This window comes from Capra hircus, chromosome 24 (genome assembly GCF_001704415.2).
Source record: "Capra hircus breed San Clemente chromosome 24, ASM170441v1, whole genome shotgun sequence".
In the NCBI taxonomy this organism is placed as follows: domain Eukaryota; kingdom Metazoa; phylum Chordata; class Mammalia; order Artiodactyla; family Bovidae; genus Capra; species Capra hircus.
The window spans coordinates 46,588,290-46,609,132 of NC_030831.1; the positions used below are offsets into that span (position 1 = coordinate 46,588,290).

Consider the following 20,843-nt stretch of genomic DNA (forward strand, 5'->3'; position numbering starts at 1 on the left):
AGGTTTCCTTCTTCTAAGATTCAGAGCATCAGTTCATAGCTAATACTTTGGTTTTAAATTCTCTCATTTCTGACACCAGGAGACCTCCCTTTTTTTCTTAAAATTCCAACAATGCATTTTAAATTGTTTAATAGATTATGTCCAAAATTCATGTCTCTGAAGCTTTTCTGACTCCTATAGTATCCCTTTAAATGGGCAGAAGCAGGAGCAAACCACCTGTCTCAGTAGTTTTACTGGCTGAACCTCCTTCCAACACCTATGGGTCTGTGCCCTCAGTTCCTGGTCCACCTATGAGGCCAAGAGCAATTTATCCCCCTGCCCCATTCTTGTCTGCCCCAAACCACTGCAGTGAGTCAGGCCATGCCCAGTCACATCCCCAAATATAATTCAAGATGGGCGTGGAGCTTAGGGAGATAGAGCAAGTGAGAATGAATCCCCTGGAAATGTGGAGCTCTGGTCTATTATAGGATGCGGGATGATTTAAAATCAATTCAAAAGCCAAGCACAGCTTATTCTGAAAGCACATCATTCACATAAACTTGATGCAATGGGTACCATGCTGCCCGAGGGACGCCATGACAAAGCACATCACAAGAAGAAGAGAGGGGCTCAAGAGAAGAGCCTAGAGGAGCCTGGAGTTGCCTTCCTCTGCCCGGAGGATGGGAAACAGCCCACTTAAGATGTTCTGGGAATGGTTTGAGAAGAATTTAAATCTATTACCTGTGTCTCCATACTCTCCAAAGATATTGATGAAGACGTCAGCATCAGTCCCTGCACCAATGACATCACCAGTGTACACTTTGACTTCATACTTGTTACCTGGAAATGAAGACGGAGAAAGTGTCAGCTCATTCAGGTCCTAAGGAAAGAAGAACAGAGGCCTCAAAGTAGCTACCACACCATCCACCCTTCTTTCCAGCAGCACATGAATTGTCACCGCTACTGTCAATAACTGAGCAAGACTCAAGTCACCTGACTTGGTTTCAAGAAGTCATTGCTGAACATTGCTAATCTGCGCATGCAGAGCACAAATCAGAAGTAGAGGGGACTTCTGTTTTCATCTACTAACTTGTTGCCTTGGGATGCATAAATCAACCCAAATGCAAGCAACCAACCAGCATATCTCCCCTGGATACTGAAATGACTCCAGCTGGGCCCACTGCCTCTACACTATTTTTGCCAATCTGTTCTTTACACCACGTCATATTCTAAAAATTCATTGGAGGAAACTGATTATGCAAATAAAAACCAAATTTATATATAAATTATCAAGGCCATAACCAATGCAAAGACCAAAGGAACCAATAAGAGCCAGCAAATACACATTTTGACATTACTTCATTTAAAGACCTATATCTGCTTCCTGTATCTTGCTCCACTTATTGAACAGAAATCCATTCTCTGTAACCCTAAAATGCTTCAGTTTTGGCCATGGCCTCAAGAGGGGGCGGTGCTCAGTGTAAACTTGACAACATGTTAAGCCATGCCCAAATCTTCCCAACCAGATCTTGCCTTAGAGTGGGGCACGAAAGCCCAAGAGTTGCTCTGCGCTGCAAAAGGGAGATTCCTCTAGATTTTCTTTGTGGGCCAACAATTCTAAGGGCTGAGGCAATGTTTCCTTATCTTTCCCCTTGCTGCCATAGCTTTCTATTTTTTATGTGCCAGAATCTTTTTTTAGATGTCTTATGCCCAATATATGGGTTTCCCAGTTGGCACTAGTGTAAAGAACCCACCTGCCAATGCAGGAGACATAAGAGACATGGGTTCAATCCCTGGGTTGGAAAGATCTCCTGAAGGAGGGCAAAGCAACCCACTCCAGTGTTCTTGCCTGGAAAATCCCATGGACAGAGGAGCCTGGCAGGCTGCAGTCCATAGGGTTGCAAAGAGTCAGACATTATTGAAGCAACTTAGCACATACACACGAACATGCCTAGTATATGATGCCAATAAAAGGTATTTAATTGACGTCCAAATCCTGGCCCCTCTGCCTGGCTCCTCCCTAGACTTTCCTCAGTGTCTCGGGCCCCAGAGGTCTTTATCCCTGTGTTCCTCGGCTCTGCCATGTAGTCGGGATCAACGGTTTCCCAGTTTCATCTCCTCCTTGTTCTCTGCTGTTTCCTGCAGGTGAGACTTCTAAGTTCCTCAAGAACTTAAAAGAGGACTGGGAGCAGGACTTCCTTGTCTCATATGGTTTTCTCTCACAGTTCCTAGCACAGTGCTGGGCACATATGAGAGTCTCACTGAGTATATTGAAAAGCTAATTGAATTTCCTAAATCTCAAAGTCTGGTGAAGTTGCTCAGGGCAAAGGACTGAGGTGTGGAGGTGAGAACAAAACCAGTTTTCTCCCTTCGCATCTTGAGGCCTGTCCAGTAGCACAGGGCTACCCTCTAAAGATGGCACAGTGCCAAATTCTGCAGGGGATCCGTGGAGGACTCCCCACCCACATAGTCCTGAGGGCTGACCTTTGACCGGCTGAGGACCTTGAGCTCAGAAGGAGCAATGTCTTCTCTTTTTCTCCTCAGTCTCTACTTGGTGAAATCCATCCAAAAGAGAGAAGACCCTCCAGTCCTCATCCCCAGAGGTAAGCTCCAGTAGGGCAGGTGTTCTCAGATTCCTGCTCCCTCTTGCTTCACCACAAAGATACTGCTGAGATGGAACACAGAGCCAGGCCTTCAGAAGAGTTCAGACAGGCAAACCCTGGCTCAGTGACTTGAAACCTGGGCCACATTGGGCTCCCTGGGGAACCTGTTAACATGGCTGCCTTCCAGGGACCCTTCATCACGTGGGTCATCAGTGGATCCTGCTCTTGATCATCCTCCAGGGCCAGAGGCCTCCCTCGGGTGGTTTTTTCCTCCTCTGGCTGGTTGGGCCTCTGAGAACCACTGGCTTTGGTTCACGTCCTTTCTCAGGTGCAGTGAGGGCTCACAAAGAGACAAGACCCCTCTGCTGGGCTGGTGGTATCAATATGGCATGGGGACAGAGAGAGGCTCTGAAGGCCTCTGCTGAGCATCAGAGGGGCAACACGACCCCAAAGGGAACTGGGCACAGTGACGCAGGAGAAAGGGCGAGGGGACTGGGGGATGTTTGTTGAAGGAGTACAGACCGTCTGAGTCATTCCAGAGGGTAGAATTCGAGTTAGTGGGATGAAGTATAAAGAGGGATATTGTAGGTCACCAAAAGAAATGTTTTCTAGTATCTAGGGCTCTTCAACAAGGACTGGGATACCCTTGGGGGAAGTGAATTCCCATCCCCAGAGACACCCGCCCGCTCACTCTGTGCCAAGCACATAGGTGGGGAGACATCTCACAGCCCGCAGCACAGTGCTGGGCACATATGAGAGTCTCACTGAGTACGTCAGGGACACTGGAGAAAATGGCAGAGGCGAGGGATGTGAGAGCACTGAGGAGCTCTGTGGTCCGCAAGTCCACAACGTTTGACCAGGAGGGGCAGCCTTGCTGACTGTGGAGGGGAGCCAGGAGAACAGGGAGGCATCTCAGAGGGTGGGAAAGGCAACCAGGGCCACAAAGATGAGGCTGGGGAATCAGGAGCCCACCAAGGGCTTAGGGAACACACATCCTAGTCCTGGGAAAGCCCAGGGAAGCAGAGAACTAGGGCCAAAGTGAAGGAACAAGGATGACAAGCCAAGGGTCAGGAACCAATAGGCCAGAGAACGTTTCCAGGCCTTTCCAAGTGAGGCAACCAGTGGCCAATGCCCAGGGGTCAGGAAGCCAGATGAACAGGATGCAGGGGGAAGTCAATTCTGAAACAAAGCTAGACTGTCCTAAACTCTGTAGGACTTTCTGCAGCAAGACAAGGCCCTGGGCCCCCAATGTGCTGGCTGAATGGAGGGCCTATGGCCTTTGATCACACTGAGGAGGGGCCAAGAGCTGCCTTTTAAATCCATTCTTTAAAGGCCCCGTGGACAGACAATGAAGTTTATTTTTTTACTGTTCTCTTTTCCCCATATTTCCTCTTCAGGCAGAACCCCATAGTATCTGATTAGCCATTTTCCAAGCAAAGCCCAGGGCCCAGCATCCATCCTGAGTTGTGAAAAAAGTATAAAAGCAGGGCTTCATCCCCTCACAGGTGGCAAGTGGCCAGCACGGTACAGCAAGGCTTCCTCTTGAGTGGTCGCATGAGAGCCCCCCAACTTCCTGCAATCAGAGTTTCAACAAGCACAGACTTTCCATTCTGGTCACAGGTGGGTGTTTCAGCCACGGGGAAAGGGGAAGAGCCAATAAAAAAAAAACCCTGCCCCAGAGGCCAAGGGAACAAGGCTGCCTGGAGAAAGAGAATGAGAAGAAAGGTGGAAAGAAGGGGCCAGAATGACCCAGCTTCTTGGGCAAATAATACTAAACATTCACACAGGGCTTGCAATTCACAAGGAACTTGCCTGTCCTTGTGATCCATGCAAGGGCCACATGAGGGGGGCAGGTAGTGAGGACATTCCCCCTGACAGATGAGGAAATTGAGGCTCAGAGGGCAAGGACACACAGCTGCTAAATGTTGTTAGCAAGGCTCAAACCAGATCTCTTATCTCCAAATCCAGGGCTGCATCCAGAATACTTCATGGGCTCTCATGCTCTTCACTAGGGGCTGGCAACATTTTTCTGTGAGTGCCTGATATTAAATATTCTCCGCCTTGCAGGCCTCTTGGTCTCTGTTGCAATTATTGAGCTCTGATGCTGCAGCACCAAGCAGCGGCCCACAGTCCTATGTAAATACTACATAAGCAAATGGGCCCAGCTGCGCTCCAAGGAAACTTTATTTATGGACATGGACATTTGAACTTTGCAGAACTTTCCTGTGTCATGAAATACTCTTCTTGTTTTGATTTCCTCTCAATCCTCCAAATATGTAAATGCCTTTCTATGCTCACAGTCCACACAAAGACAGGTGACAGGCCAGGTGTGGCCATCCCCTGCTCTGTGTCGTCTTGTGCACTATCCTGTGTGTTTCTGGACAGAGGGCTGCGGACCACTCTGCTCTCCGGGGCCTCAGTGGGAGCAGTGTTACGTGGTGCAGGGGAGTCAGTTACTTACAGGATGATCTTAGCGCATCCTCACCACTAGCTTGCCTGGTGGCTCAGACAGTAAAAGCGTCTGCTTGCAATGCGGGAGACAGGTTCGATCCCTGGGTGGGGAAGATCTCCCCTGGAGAAGGAAATGGCAGCCCACTCCAGTACTCTTGCCTAGAAAATTCCATGGATGGAGGAGCCTGGCAGGCTACAGTCCATGGGGTTGAAAAGAGTCAGACACGGCTAAGTGACTTGACTTTCACTTTCGCCGCTAGCTAAACAGCTTAGGGCTTTGAAGGTTGGGGAATGACTGCCCTTTCTCCGTCGGGGTGGGGAGTGAAAAGGACCATGAACAGTGCTCCGTTTTCCCCGCCCCTTACAGTGCTGTGTGACTGGGCTGAAGCTGCCATTCCTTTGAGGCCGATTGAGAAGAGGAGCTAGTCTAATCTGGGGATTCCTGAAGGTAGGGATGATGGCAGGTCCAGTTCTGCAAACTTCAGCCATGTGCTTTTCAGCTCACTGCCTGGTTGTGAACAAGCAGGGAGCAGAAATGCGAAGAAAGGGAAGGTCAAGTTGGAGGAGGAGCTGGCAAGCTGAGTTCATCGCTCTTCCTGAGCAGCATGGGAGAAACGGGGACTAGAGATGGCCTGCCCCAGCCCTGGAGTTGCCTTGTGGCTTACCTGTTTGGCATATTATCTGTTATAAAATTCTCCCTAGAACTATTTCTCTCTGACCTTTCAGCAGGGTTACCATTAGCCCACACAGTGCCTGTGTGCAAATGAGATAAAGGGAGCCCTTCCTCAAGACACTTCACTGCCATCTGTTGGACAACTGTCATAATAAACGCATAAATCTACAGTCCCTGTGCTCTGATAGGGATCTCCTTACATAGTCGCACTGGAGCCATGTACAGCCTGCACACCTGAAACCAGGTAGTAGCCTCTTTCCACCAAAGGTCAGCGTGAGCTCAAAGAGAACAGACTAATTGAAACATTGACCTGAAGAATACACCATAGCTACAAATCAAGGTGCTGATCCCATGGTGCCTTCCAAAGCCCAACCGCATTGAGCTGGGGTCTTGCACAGAGAATTTTATTTGTAGCTTAAAAGACAGATGGCTGCCTCAAGGTCATATCATAGGGTCGTCTGTGACCTTCCTGCCCTGGGCTGCCTGCCCAGGGGATACACAAGTCTAACCTGGCCCTTGCCCTTTTTTCCCTTCTGCACCCCATCCTGGCAGAAGCACAAAGCTGCTCCTTCCAAACAGGAAATATGTGCCCTGCAGACCAGCCGGAAGCTGTGTGCGTGGGCTTCCAGAAAAGACAGGCCCTGGCAGGCCCCAGCTGCCTCCTGCACCGCCGGGTTTGCCAGCCGCCCCCACAGCCTCCCCGGCATGCCGTCTGGAACAGTCAGCACACAGCCGTGACGGGACACATCTCCCGAGAGCAATCCTGGGCGGCAGGAGGAGGAGGCACAGCCCTGAGGGGGGCCGGAAGCCCCACATCCTGGTGCTGGGTGCACAGCTGAGCGGGTGAAGCTGCTCGTCATCTGCCCGACAGCAGAAGCCTAGCAAAAGACCCCATGAGGAAGCTTCTGTCCCGCTTGCCAAGGAAGAGACCATCCCTCGCCCACGTGGTTTGAGCCTCGGAGAAGCTCACGTGGTCCAGGCTTTCTCAGGAAGCAGAGAATCATGAATGAGCTGAGGATGAGCTGAGGGAATGGAGTTTTCGCCCACCCCCAGATCCTGTCTAATTAGAACGTGGCTTTATTTGTTCTCACAGGTGAGACAGGGGAGGAGAGTTGGAAGGGGGATGATTGGACTTGATGTTACCCCACCCCCAACCGCATCTGCCAGCCTCACACCCTGACACCCAGCACTTCCGCTCACCCAGAGCTAGGATGCCAAGACACAGAAGTGGAATCTCACAGGGGCTGTGTGGGAGCCAGAGATGGCAGGGGTTGGGGGAAGCTGCCTTGGGGGTGGGAGCGGAGGAATAACATTCTCCCCTCTCCAGGGAACACCCCTAACTACAGCCCGCATGGGTGTGGGGAGGACATGGTCCACAGAACCCGAGGATGGGCAGCAAGGCTCTGCACTGGGTCACAGCCACTGACCGGTGGATGGCCTTCCAAGCCCATGGATTCGAGTTCTCCTTCCCCATTCCTGATCCGACAGTTTCCTCTTTCTTCCCTCAGGTCCAGAGGCCCAAATTTCTCACCCAGATTCACCCTCTTCTTTAATCAGGACTGGAATATCTCTGCTTTCTATAGAGGGCCCTGAACCTCTCTGCCCTCACAGACACACCCACTAATCAAGAAATAAGAGCCTCCAGGGCTTGCTGGGAACCTAGCGTGGGCCAGCACACCTATTATCTCGGGTGATCCTCACAGTGGCTATTGCCACCATGCACTGATGAGGTGATCAGTAGAAGCAGGAGGCTGAGATACTTAATCAAGCTTTCACAGTCGGACAGGACTAAAGCCCAGATGTGGACTCAAGGGGCCTGGACAAGAAGGTTCTCTCTTAGCTGTCATTCCACCCACCCTGCCCAGCCTAGCTTCAGCCCCAGACTCTCTCCCAAGGGCCCCCGTCTCTGAGCCCTCAGTCCTGCACTCCAGAACGTCTGGGGTCTGTATCACTTTGTCGGCACTTCCGACGTGCTGGAACACAGGCCATGGGCTGAACCCAGCTGAGCCTGGTTACACACGGACACTGAAATATCACTCAGTCATTAATAGTCACTCCTGGGTGGTAATCAAGAAAAAACACTCTGCTCTTTTCATCCTCCCTAAGTAAATATACAACCTGCATATTTCCTAAGAAACTGTGATGTCAGCCTAAATGCTATGGGGTGTTTTTAACAGTACGATGTAGAGAAGGGTTTACTGCTCTGAATGCTCACCTCCCTCACTGCCAAGCCCCACGGAGCTACTTCCACAGACTCAGCCGCCCTCTCCGGCTGTCTGCAAAAGGTCCTTCCCTTCTACCTGCACACTCAGCAACTGTTGCTCCATTTCTTCTCTTTCCAACCCAGATTACACTCCACTCCCAGAGTTTATCCCCCACAGGGCTGGGAAGCCAGCACTTCTCAGGTGCTGCTGGAGGTGAGGAATGTGTGTCAAAGACTTACCGTTCTGCGACCGCCTGGACCAACCGTCCATCCCTGTGCATAGCAACTAGTTAATGCTAGGAAATCCTTGTGTTCATAGACCACCTAAAAAGATGTCTATCACAGAACTGTTAGAATAATGAGAAACTGAGAACAACCTAAAAACATCCAAAATGAGGGATTGTTGGGAGTGAATTGTAGTATTCACCCATTCATGGAATACCATGCAGCCATTAAAAATAATGATTTAGAATATTAGCCAATGCTATTAACTGAAAAAAAAGGTTATAAATTTGACCAAAATACAATACCATTTTCATTAATATATAGTCTTTAATACATTCATGCACAAAAAAAGAATAGAAACGGAATTCACTAAAATGTTAACAGGTGTCTCTAAGGCTGTCCTACACAGTGATTAAGTTCAAGGCCATCTGGGTTCACTTTTGGCCCCATTGCTTATAAGCAAATTGCTTAACCTCTTTGTGCCTCTGTTTCCTTCATCCTCAAAATGGGAATATATTTCCAAAACATACAAACAGCTTATATAGCTCACTATATATACATACACACACACACACACACAAAACACACATACATACATATATAATGATTTAGTTACTAAGTCGTATCCGACTCTTGCGACTCCACAGACTGTAGCCAGCCAGGCTCCTCTGTCCGTGCACTTATCCAGGCAAGAACTCTGGAGTGGGTTGCCATTTCCTTTTCCAGGTGGTCTTCCCAACCCAGGAATCGAACCTGGATCCCCTGCACTACAGGCAGATTCTTTACCAATTGAGCTACAATGGAAACCCATATATATATATAGACAAAGAGTTCAATCAAAAAATGAGCAGAAGACCTAAACAGACATTTCTCCAAAGAAGACATGCAGGCACATGAAAGATGCTCAACATTGCTAATCACTGAAGAAATGCAAATCAGAGCTACAATGAGGTATCACCTCATTCCAGTCAAAATGGTCATCATCAAAAAGTCCATGTGTGCATGCTAAGTCACTTCAGTCAGGTCCAACTCCTTGCAACCCTATGGACTGTAGCCCACCAGGCTCCTCTGTCCATGGGATCCCCCAGGCAAGAATACTGAAGGGAGCTGCCATGTCCTCCTCCAGGGCATCTTCCCATCCCAGGGATCGAATCCACATCTCCTTCGGCTCCTGCATTGCAGGTGGATTCTTTACCACTAGTGCCACCTGGGAAGCCCCTCAAAAAAGTCTACAAATCACGAATGCTGGAGAGTGTGTATAGAGAAAAGAACCCTCTTGCCCTATTGATGGTAAGGTAAATTGGAATACCACTATGAAAAACAGTATGGAGCTTCCTTTAAAAAGCCAAAAATAGTGTTACCATATGATCCAGCAATCTCACTCCTGGGCATATATCCAGAAAACATGAAAACTCTAATTTGAAAAGATACATGCCCCCCAGTGTTCATAGCAGCACTATTTGCAGTAGCCAAGACATAGAAGCAACCTAAATATCCATCAACAGATGAATGGATAATAAAGATGTAGTGTATATATATCTAAAATGAAATATTACTCAGTCAGATAAAAAGAATGAAATAATGTCATTTGCAGCAGCATGGATTAACCTACAGATTATCATGTTAAGTGAAGTCAGACAGAGAAAGACAAGTATCGTATGATATCACTTATATGCACAATCTGAAAAAATGATACAAACAAACTTAATTAAGAAACAGAAATGGACTTACAGATACAGAAAACAAACAAATGGTTACCAAAGGGGAAAGGGGAGAAGAGATAAATTTGGAATTTGGGATTAACAGATGAACACACTACTATATATATATATAATAGATGAAAAACAAAGACCTACTATAAAGCACAGGAAACTATATTCAATATTTTGTAATAACCTATAATGGAAAAGGATCCAAAAAGCACTTGGATCTCTCGGCAAGGACCCAGCAGGAAACCATGGTGGCTGAAATGGACAGCCAGACCAGGATCATGGCCCAGGCAATAACTGTATCATAAGTTCACAAGTTCACGAATACAGGATGGGGCTCCAAAAAGTATAGTTTCCAAATTACAAAGGTTATTACAAACACCTATTTGAGAATCAAAATAACCAAGCATGGGGCAAATATACAATTCTATACATTCCCCCAAAGGTTCGGGCTGCTTGGTTGAAAGAGAGTGTGCCTGGCAGTGGTCCCCGGGAAACTGAGGCCACAGTGAAGCTGTGAATTTGAGGGTCTACCCTCAGCTTTGTGAATGAGACGCTGTGCCATTAGGACCCATCAGCTCCTAAAGTGCCCTCATTCTGTTTGAAAGCCTGGTGAATCTCTTCTCACCTGTGAAGTCACAGCTTGAGCACCATCACCTCCTCTATGAACCCTCCTGGTTCCCCCTTCCTCAATGCTTCCTTGGGCCTGAGGCATCCCCCTCTCTAGACCATTCTATCTCTTTGTCCTGTGGTTATATACTGGCCTGACTCTCCTCCCTCTAGACTCTAAGCTCCTAGAGAAAAGCCCTTACATATTTACCCTGAGTCCAGGATCTGATGCAGAGAAAATTCCCAATAAATTTCCACTGCCCACTGAATCACTGAATGACACTGGAGGAGATGAGCTGGCATCCTGCCCTCAGGGACCTGGCTCTGCTGTAGTTATACTATGGCCACGAGCAGGTGGCTCAGCTTCCCTGGGCTTCCATTCTCCTCTCTATAATACAGAGGAGGGTAGATAAGGTCCTTTTTGGCCCCCAAATTATCTGAGACTCTTCCCTGGGGCCTCATTCAAAGCAGTTTTCTTCTTCCCACTCTTTCCGGAGATGATTTTCGGCAATGCTAGGAGGCAGCAGATGGGGTGGGTGGGAAGCTGCTGTGAAGTTCAGAGGAGGAGAGGGCTGCAGGGATGGCCCTGCCCTCCCCACCCGGAAGCCCTCAAGGCTATGAGTCCCGAGGCCCAGGATCATCTCCATAGGGTTCCAAGGAACCATGACTCCCATGCTCAGCCACAACAAATAGAGCTAGGGGACCCTGAGTAACACTTGAGCTGGGTTAAGGGGGAAGGTCAGGTAGAGGGAAGGGGTTGGGAAGAGCTGTGCTCCCTGCAGGTTTCGGCTGTGGTCAAGGTCATGAGCCTATACACAGCAGTCTGGATGAGCCTGTAGGATTCTAGAGGGGATTCAGGCACTTCGTGGCTTCACAGTCCTTTCTGAGCTTGAGAGGCCAGAATCTTGAGTCTGTGCATCTCAGAGTCAGAACAAGCCTAGACGTGGACGAAGACTCAGGGAGAGAAACGGCTTTGTAACAATAGCAACAACCAGGTTTGCCTCATTGACCGAGCATTTATTCTATGTTCTGCACTGCGCTGGAGAAGGAAATGGCAACTCAGTCTGGTATGCTTGCCTGGAGAATTCCATGGACCAGAGGAGCTTGGCTAGTTACAGTCCATAGGGTCGCAAAGAGCTGGTCACTCACTCTCTCACTGCCCTAAGTCCTTTAATGTTCATTCCCCCAATTAACTAGCTCAACCACTTCCTGAAGTGGGAATTCACTTTATCCCCATTTTACAGAAGAGGAAATAGAGGTACAGAGCTTAAGGCATCTGTTCATGCTTAGAGAGGCAGCGCCAGGTTTGACCACAGAGAGTGGAAGTCCAGAGATAGAGCTTGTAATGGGGAGACTGGCATGGGCAGAATAGAAGGTCAGGGGAGGGGCATGAAATGGGGAAGAAGTATCCACTGCAGAAGGGAGGGGCCAGAAGTCCGTCTCCTCCTGCTGCCGTACAGGAGGGCTAGCCCTGGGCCGTCTGTCTCTGTTGGGTTGTGAAGGGAAACCCTCCTCTAGTTCTGAAAAGGCGCTTCCCAGGTGACTCAGTGGTAATGAACCCACCTGCCAAGCAGGAGATGCAGGTTCAGTCCCTGAGTCTGGAGGATCCCATGGAGGAGGAGATGGCAGGCTACAGTCCACGGGGTCTCAACCCACCCCAGTATTCTTGCCTGGGAAACGGCAATGGACAGAGGAGCCTGGTGGGCCACAGTCCATGGGGTCGCAAAAGAGTCAGACACAAGTCAGCAGCTAAACAACGGCAGTCCTAAAAAACCCCAAGAGGCCACCTAGTGCCCCCACTAAGGAGAGGAACTGAGCTCTGGCCCAAGTCCCATGGCTGCTGAGGGCAGAGCCAGAATGAGAAGTCAGGGCGCAGCCCTGTATGCTTTCTGATCCAGAGAGCTGTATGTCAACATTAATGATTTGACTACTGTATGCTAGCATCCACTAGCATCTGGGAGTAGGTTAGGGCCTCGGGTTTATTGGCAGAGGTCTCATGACGGGTGTGTTTTGCATCAGTCACCCAGGCTGCTTGCCTTTGCTCCTGCACCATGTGGTTCTCCGGCTGGTCTGGAATCCACTGCAGGTCAGCATGACCGCCATGTGCCCCTAAGACGTTAATCATGATCCCTTTTTTGTCCCGTCCCTTCTTCAGAGGCGCCCTGGGCACTGTGCCCCACACTGTCTTGCCAAGACCAGGTGTGCACTTGGAGCTGTGTGATAATTACTGGAAATTTCAACCCCGTTACCTGATGAAATGGGCTTTCCCAATGGCTCAGCAGGTAAAGCATCTGCCTGCAATGCAGGAGACACAGGAGATGTGGGCTTGATCCCTGGGTCGAGAAGATCCCCTGGAGGAGGAAACGGCAACCCACTCCAGTATTCTGGCCCAAAAAATCCCATGGACAGAAAAGCCTGAAGGGCTATAGTCCAAAAGGGTCACAAAGAGTCAGACATGACTGAGGACAAGCATGATCTAACCTGATGAAATAATCCGGAGTGGAAACAGTGATTGTGCCAGACAAACATAGCACCATTTCTCCCTAGTCCCCAGCTCTGGGCAGCTTTGGGCTCCCAGCACTGCACTTGCCGTCCCATTTGGTATAGGAGGGGAAAAGCCAGTCCTTGCTCCAGACTGGAAATGGGAGACTATCTTCGATCCTCTTGGTCGCCTGCCTGCTCTAGCCTACCTGCCCAAGCTGTCATTCCTCCTGTGGGCTCCCTTTCTTCCAACAACCAGCCTCTCAGTCTCTTTGGAGCACAGCACAGAACCGATTGCAGTCATATTTATTATTATTCCACCAAAGACTAAATGCTCCTTAGAAGAAGGCTTGTCCCTAATGAACCGGTCCCAGCTGGGAGCAAGGGTGGGCCTTCTGAAGGCAGGGGTCCTGTCAGCTGTCAGCGAGGCCTGAGTCTGAAACCCTGATGCACTGTTGGGCCTGGGTTCTACCAGCCCAGGGTGTGTGCAGCCCCCAGGCCAGCTGGAACTCAGATCCTGGCTTCAGAGGCTTGTCTCACTGCCAAGCTGGCAGGCTCTCCTAATGTGATGTGGGCTCGGTAGTGATCTAAGCCATGTGATCAACTCGGTGCTTTGCAAGGTGGGAGGGTTTGTGGGTTGGCACCAGGATGGGGACAATTGCTTGGCCAGAAGGCAGGAAATGACATCATATTGGCAGTGAGAAAGCTACGTCTGCTCTAAACAGGTCATACCCGCGCTTCCCTACTGGTGACAGCCCTCAGCCCACACTCCTTCAAGACCCAGCACTGCCTGCACTCCAACTCTACTCCATCGTGTCCTGCCTTGTCCACCTCTGTGTCCCCATCCTCAATCTTTCAGTGCTGTCCCCATCCCAGCTCCAGCCTCACGGATGCACTTCGAGCCTCCCTGGGGCCAGAAAGATATGGGTAGCCGTGTGTTCTCAGCCTGTATAATTCTGCAGTGTGTTTATCAACTGCATTTGGGCACTGTGCCCCATGAGTGTCACACCAAAAATGACATCAAGGTTGGCAGGTGAGGGCGTGGACAGATGCCTGGAGCCATTTGAGGGAGCTGAGAGATGCTTAGCTAGCAGAGTAAAGCCAGAGTCACAGGGGACCTCTGATACGATGAGCAGGCAGCCCAGAAGACAAGTAACTTGCCCGAGGTGCACCATTCCTGAGGGCAAGCCTAGCAGCCAGCTCTCACCCCCCAATAGAGCTCTTTACACTCGTCTCTGCTGCGGGTCTTCATGAGTGCATGTATCTGCACACATGAACCCGTGTCCTACTGATCTTCACTCCAGCCCCTAAGTCCCAGGACCAAGTGGGCAGGGACAAGTAAAAGTGCTACCCTCAGAGAAACCCAAGCTGAGCTGGAGTGACCAGATTGATGCTTATTAAGTGCTTAGAGTCCAAAGAGGCAAATAAAGTCTCTGAGCTATGCTGTTTCTCAGCCATGTATCCAAGGGCTGCACCCTAGCCCCAGTAGCCACGGTGGTTCCTTCTGCTATTTGACCAGGATGTATCTGAATCTCTGGAAACAGGTAGAAGTTCTTTCCTCTCTCCCCATAAGATTCTTTGCTGTTATTATTTAGTCACTAAGTTGTGTCCGACTCTTTTGCAATCCTTTGGACTGTAGCCCACCAGGCTCCTCTGTCCATGGGATTTCCCAGGCAAGAGTAGTAGAGTACGTTGCCATTTCTTCTCCAGGGGATCTTTCAGACCCAGGGATCGAACCCAGATCTCCTGCTTGGCAGGCAGAATTCTTTACCACTGAGCCACCTGGGAAGCCCATAGGATTCTCTGCTGCAGCTAAGTCGCTTCAGTCATGTCCAACTCTGTGCGACCCCATAGATGGCAGCCCACCAGGCTCCCCCGTCCCTGGGATTCTCCAGGCAGGCACACTGGAGTGGGTTGCCATTTCCTTCTCCAATGCATGAAAGTGAAAACTGAAAGTGAAGTCACTCAATCCTGCCGGACTCTTAGTGACCCCATGGACTGCAGCCTACCAGGCTCCTCCGTCCATGGGATTTTCCAGGCAAGAGGACTGGAGTGGGTTGCCACTGCCTGTTCCCTACACATCCCCTAACTGCTGATGGAGTGCCGGGACCCCATTGAGAATCATCGCACTACAGTGGAAGGTACAGATTTCAGTTTACCCAGAGTTTGCAGGGAGAGAAAAACCCAAGGCAAGGGAGCAGGTAATCCTTTCCGGAGAGGCTGGGGTTTTAGATGCAACGGTGTTTCGGTGGCCTGGAGAAAACTGAAGGTAAAGATAGAAGAGCAGTGAGGGGGCAGAGGTGTGGGCTCTAACATTTTCTCTGACTCTGGTATGTTTCAGTGGGAGATTCAGAATTTTCTGTCTAATCAACTTGAGACAGCAGTTTGGGAGCCAGGAGAACCTCCCACCTTCATCCCAGGAAGGCAGGCATTGGGGCTCCGGGGACAGCAGTCTTATTGGGTCCTTGTTGGGGTGGATGGAGTGCAGACTGAACCCCGGAAACTGCTGTACATTGCCTGGCTTCTGCCCCAGACTGTGGGGGCAGGTGGGGAGAGGATGTCTCATCCTGTCCCTCAGGCTTCATCCCCATTTCGCGTGGGTCCCTTGAAACCTCCTCGTGGTTTATTAGTGCCGGGGAGAACAGCTTTCAGAGCACTGCCTGCCAGACACTAGAGCCAACATAGTCTGAGCAAGCAGGTTGAGAAAGGGGAGCTGCTAGCCTGAGATCAAGAAACAGAAGAGGGGGCCCTTCAAGGTCATGGATGTTCAGCCCACCTTCTTTGCAGATAATAGAACTTCCCTCCTCAGGGTGCTGTGAATTTTAAATAAGATTCTAATTGTAAGGTGTGAGCACGTGAAGACACAGGCTGCCGCAGGATTTTGTCCATAGCTAGTAGGTAACACTGTTGGGATTTGAACCTGGGACTCTGTGATCTGAGACTGGAGTTCTGGACCACTGTGCCCTCCATCCTCTCTGTGGGCACTTGCACCATGGCAGTCTCTGTCCTTTGCTAGACTGTGAGCACCTCAACCTGGAGAGTCTAATAGGAGCTCAGAGGGCATCCCTGATGGCGGTTGTTAGTTTTTAATGATGATGCTTTGGTTCAAAGCCTGGAAGACTGTACTTAGATCCCGGCCAAGGGCTTTCATCAGTTGTAAATGTCAATGTCTCCTCTGGGTTCTGGGTGTCAAGAGGGTGAGCCATTACAGACAGGATGAAAGAAATCCTCCAGGAAGTGAGTCAGGTGTCCATGGAAATGAGGCGAGGATGCAAAAAGGCAGATGGCAGGAGGGAAAATTCGCCAAATTTCCGGAGCAGTTCGATAGTCAAGACTGTGTTTCCAGGGATAGTCAACACAAATATGCTGAAAAAGTGGCTGCCAACCTTCCCCAGGCCCCAGAAGGTGCCAGGACCCCTCACACCCACTCCAGGAAGGAAATGAACATAGAGATGGCTGCTAACTCCCTGTTCAGGCTGTCTGTATGACTGAGATGCTTAATTAGGAAGTGCGGTGTCTGCCTGGATCATTTTGTTGAGATGTGGTGGAGAGCCAGCCAAGACTGGGACACCCACACCTGCTGACTCACGTGGGGGATGAGTCAGGAGAATCTGTGAGGTTTCCCCAGCAGCCTTGAAGTACTGGGCAAGGACTGAGGACTTGGGGTTGAGAGAAACTATTCATTTTTTTCCCCAAGTGAATAAAAGCCCTTTGACAGCAAAGTCAGTATGGCATAGTGTCACTATTAAAAACAGTTAATGAGAATTTAAGGTGCATTAAAAGAAGGTGGATATCAAGGGACCCTGAATAGCCAAAACAATCTTTAAAAAGAATACAGTTGGAGGTCTACCACATCCTGATTTCAAAACTTCTACAAAATTACATTAATCAAAATGATGTGATACTGACATAAGGATAGACATTTAGACCAACAGAACAGAGAGCCCAGAAACAAACCTTTGTGTGCATGGTCAAATGATTTTCAACAAGGGTGCTAAGACCATTCAGTGGGGGAAAACACAGCCTTTTCCACAAATAGTGCTGAAAAAACTGAACATCCACGTGCAAAAGAATGAAACCGGACCCTCCCCTTTCACCATATACAAAAGTTAATTCAAAATGAATCAACAACAAAAATGTAAAAGCTAAAGATACAGCATTCTTAGAAGAAAACGGGACAAAAGCTTCATGACACAGGATTTGGCAATGACTTTGGCTATGACACAAAAGCATAAATGGCAAAAAGGAAAACTAGATAAAATAGACTTCATAAAATTGAAGAAGTCTGTGCGCCAGCAGACACAAACAGCACAAAAGGCAGCCCATGGAATGGAAAAAATATTTGTAAATCAAGTCTGATTAGGGGTTTATATTCAGAAATATATTCTGGATAGACCCTTACAACTCCACAAAAAGCAAACACCATGATTTTAAAATAAGCAAAGCACTGTTATTTAACATATTTTGGAAGTCTGTGGCCATCAGAGAAGAAAAAGAAACAAAAGGAATCCAGGTTGGAAAAGAAGTAGTAAAATTCTCACTGTTTGTAGATGACATCATACTATACATAGAAAAATCCTAAAGATAACAACAGAAAATTCCTAGAGCTAATCAATGAATTTAGTAAAGTCGAAGGATGCAAAGTTAATACACAGAAATCCCTTGCATTCCTATATACTAACAATGAAAACTCAGAAAGAGAAATTAAGGAAACGATCCCATTCACCATTGCAACAAATGAATAAAAATACCTAAGAATAAGCTTACTTAAGGAGACGAAAGACCTGTATGCAGAAAACTAGAAGACAATGATCAAAGAAATAAGAAACGACACAAACAGATGAAGAGATATAACATGTTCATGGATTGCTGCTGCTAAGTCGCTTCAGTCATGTCTGACTCTGTGGGACCCCATAGACGCCAGCCCACCAGGCTCCTCTGTCCACAGGATTCTCCAGGCAAGAATACTGGAGTGGGTTGCCATTTCCTTCTCCAGTTCTTAGATTGGAAGAATCAATATTATAAAAATGACTATACTACCCAAAGTAATCTACAGATTCAATGCAATCCCTATCAAATTACCAATGGCATTTTTCATAGAACTAGAACAAAAATTTTACAATTTGTATGGAAACACAAAAGACCCTGAATAGCCAAAGCAATTTTGGGAAAGAAAATGAAGCTAGAGCAATCAACCGTCCTGACTTCAGACTACAAAGCTACAGTCATCAAGACAGTATTGCACTGACACAAAAACAGAAATATAGATCAATGGAACAAGATAGAAAGCCCAGAGATAAACCCACATACCTCATCTTATGGGCACCTTATCTTTGACAAAGGCGGTAAGAATATACAGTTTAGAAAAGATAGCTTCTTCAATAAGCCGTGCTTAGAAAACTGGATAGCTACATGTAAAAGAATGAAATTAGAACACTTCCTAACATCATACACAAAGATAAACTCAAAATGGATTAAAGACCTAAGTGTAATCCAGAAACTACAAAACTTTTAGAGGAAAACATAGGCAGAATACTCTATGACATAAATCACAAGATCCTTTATGACCCATCTCCTAGAGTAAAGAAAATAAAAACAAAAATAAACAAGTAGGACCCAATTAAACTTAAAAGCTTTTGCACAGCAAAGGAAACTATAAACAAGGTGAAAAGACAACACTCAGAATGGGAGGAAATAATGGCAAATGAAATAACATAGGATTAATTTCCAAAATATACAAGTGACTCATGCAACTCAATATCAGTAAAACAAACAACCCAATCAAAAAGTGGGCAGAAGACCTAAACAGACATTTCTCCAAAGACATTTAGATGGCTAATAAACATATGAAAAGATGCTCAACATGCTATTTATTAGAGAAATACAAATCAAAACTACAATGAGCTATCACCTCGCAACAGTCAGAATGGGCATCATAAAAAAAAAAAATCTACAAACAATAAATGCTGGAGAGAATGTGGAGAAAAGGGAATCGACTTGCACTGTTGCTGGGAATGTAAATGGATACAGCCACTATGGAAGACAGGTATGGAGATTCCTTAACAAACTATGAATAAAACAGTGAATGATTTAGCAATCCCTCTATGGGGTATATACCCTGAGAAAACCATAATTGGAAAAGACACATGTACCCCAGTGTTCATGGTAGCACTGTTTAAGATGGCTAAGACATGGAAGCAACCTAGATGTCCGTCGACAGATGAATGGATAAAGCAGCTGTGGCACTTATATACAATGGAATATTACTCAGCCATAAAAAGAAATGCATTTGAGTCAGTTCTAATGAGGTGGATGAACCTAGAGCCTCTTATACAGAGTGAAGTAAGTCAGAAAGAGAAAAACCAATATCATATATTAACACATATATATGTAGTCTAGAAAGATGGTATTGATGAACCTATTTGCAGGGCAGCAATGGAGAAACAGACATAGAGAACAGACTTTTGGACCCAAGGCAGGGGGAACGAGATAGCGGGATGAATAGAGAGAGTAGCGTGGAAACATATACACTACCATATGTAAAACAGATAGCCGGTGGGAATTTGCTCTATGACTCAGGGAACTCAAACTGGGGCTCTGTGGCAACCTAGAGGGGTGGGGTGGGGTAGGAGGTAGGAGGGAGGGGACATATATATACCTAAGGCTGATTCACATTGTTGCATGGCAGAAATCAACACAATATTATCCTCCAATTAGCCTTCAATTAAAAATAAACTTTTAAAAAGTTTTTTAAAAATAGGCATAACACTTTGATAAAAATCTCAGTAAGATCCTCTTTGACCCACCTCCTAGAGTAATGGAAATATAAACAAATGGGACATAATTAAATTTAAAACTTTTTGCACAGCAAAAGAAATTATAAACAAGATGAAAATACAACTCTCAGAATGGGAGAAAATAATTGCAAATGAAGCAACTGACGAAAGATTAATCTCTAAAATATACAAGCAGTTCATGCAGGTCAATATCAGAAAAACAAACAACCCAACCAAAAACATGGGCAGAAGACCTAAACTGACATTTCTCCAAAGAAGATACACAGACCGCCAATAAACACATGAAAAGATGCTCAATGTCACTCACTATAAGAGAAATGCAAATGGAAACTATAATGAGCTATCACCTCACACCAGTCAGAATGGCCTTCATCAAAAAATCCACCAACAATACGTGCTGGAGAGGATGTGGAGAAAAGGAAATCCTCTTGCATTATTGGTGAGAATGTGAACTGACAGAGCCGCTATAGAGAAACAGTATGGTGATTCCTTAAAACTCTAGGGCTGAAACTATCATATGACCTAGCAATCCCACTACTGTGCATAGACCCTGAAAAAAATCATACAAAAAGACACACGTATCCCAATGTTTATTGTAGTTTATTACTACTTATAACAGCCAGAACATGGAAGCAACCTAGATGTCCATTGACAGATGAATGGATAAGGAAGTCATGGTACATATATACAATGGAATAGTATGCAGTCATAAAAAGCAATGAATGTGAGTCCGCTGAACTGAGGTGGATGAACCTAGAGCCTGTTCCAATAGAGAGTGAAGTAAGTCAGAAAGAGAAAAACAAGTATCATATATTAATGAATATATATGAAATCTAGAAAACTAGTGCTGATGAACCTATTTGCAGGGCAGGAATAGAGATGCAGACCTAGGAAACAGCCTTGTGCACACAGCAGGGAAAGGAGGGGGGGACAAGTCGAGAGAGTGGCATTGAAACGTATATATTACCGTGTGTCAGATAGATAGCTATATAGTTGTTGTATAACACAGGAAGCTCAGCCAGGGACTTTGTGACAATCTAGAGGCGTGGGTTGGGGGGTAGGAGGGAGAGGATATATGTATACTTATGGCAGATTCACACTGCTGTATGGCAG

General features: G+C 47.2%; 1 protein-coding gene across 1 annotated transcript in view; it reads right to left on the bottom strand.

Moving 5' to 3' along the window:
• Nucleotides 1–20,843, bottom strand: part of LOXHD1 (lipoxygenase homology domains 1) — a 198,479-nt gene that overhangs the window by 157,285 nt on the left and 20,351 nt on the right. Inside the window, exon 5 of the mRNA XM_018039819.1 lies at nucleotides 721–819. Coding sequence (XP_017895308.1) covers nucleotides 721–819 — 99 coding nt within the window. The remainder of the gene's footprint in view (nucleotides 1–720; nucleotides 820–20,843) is intronic.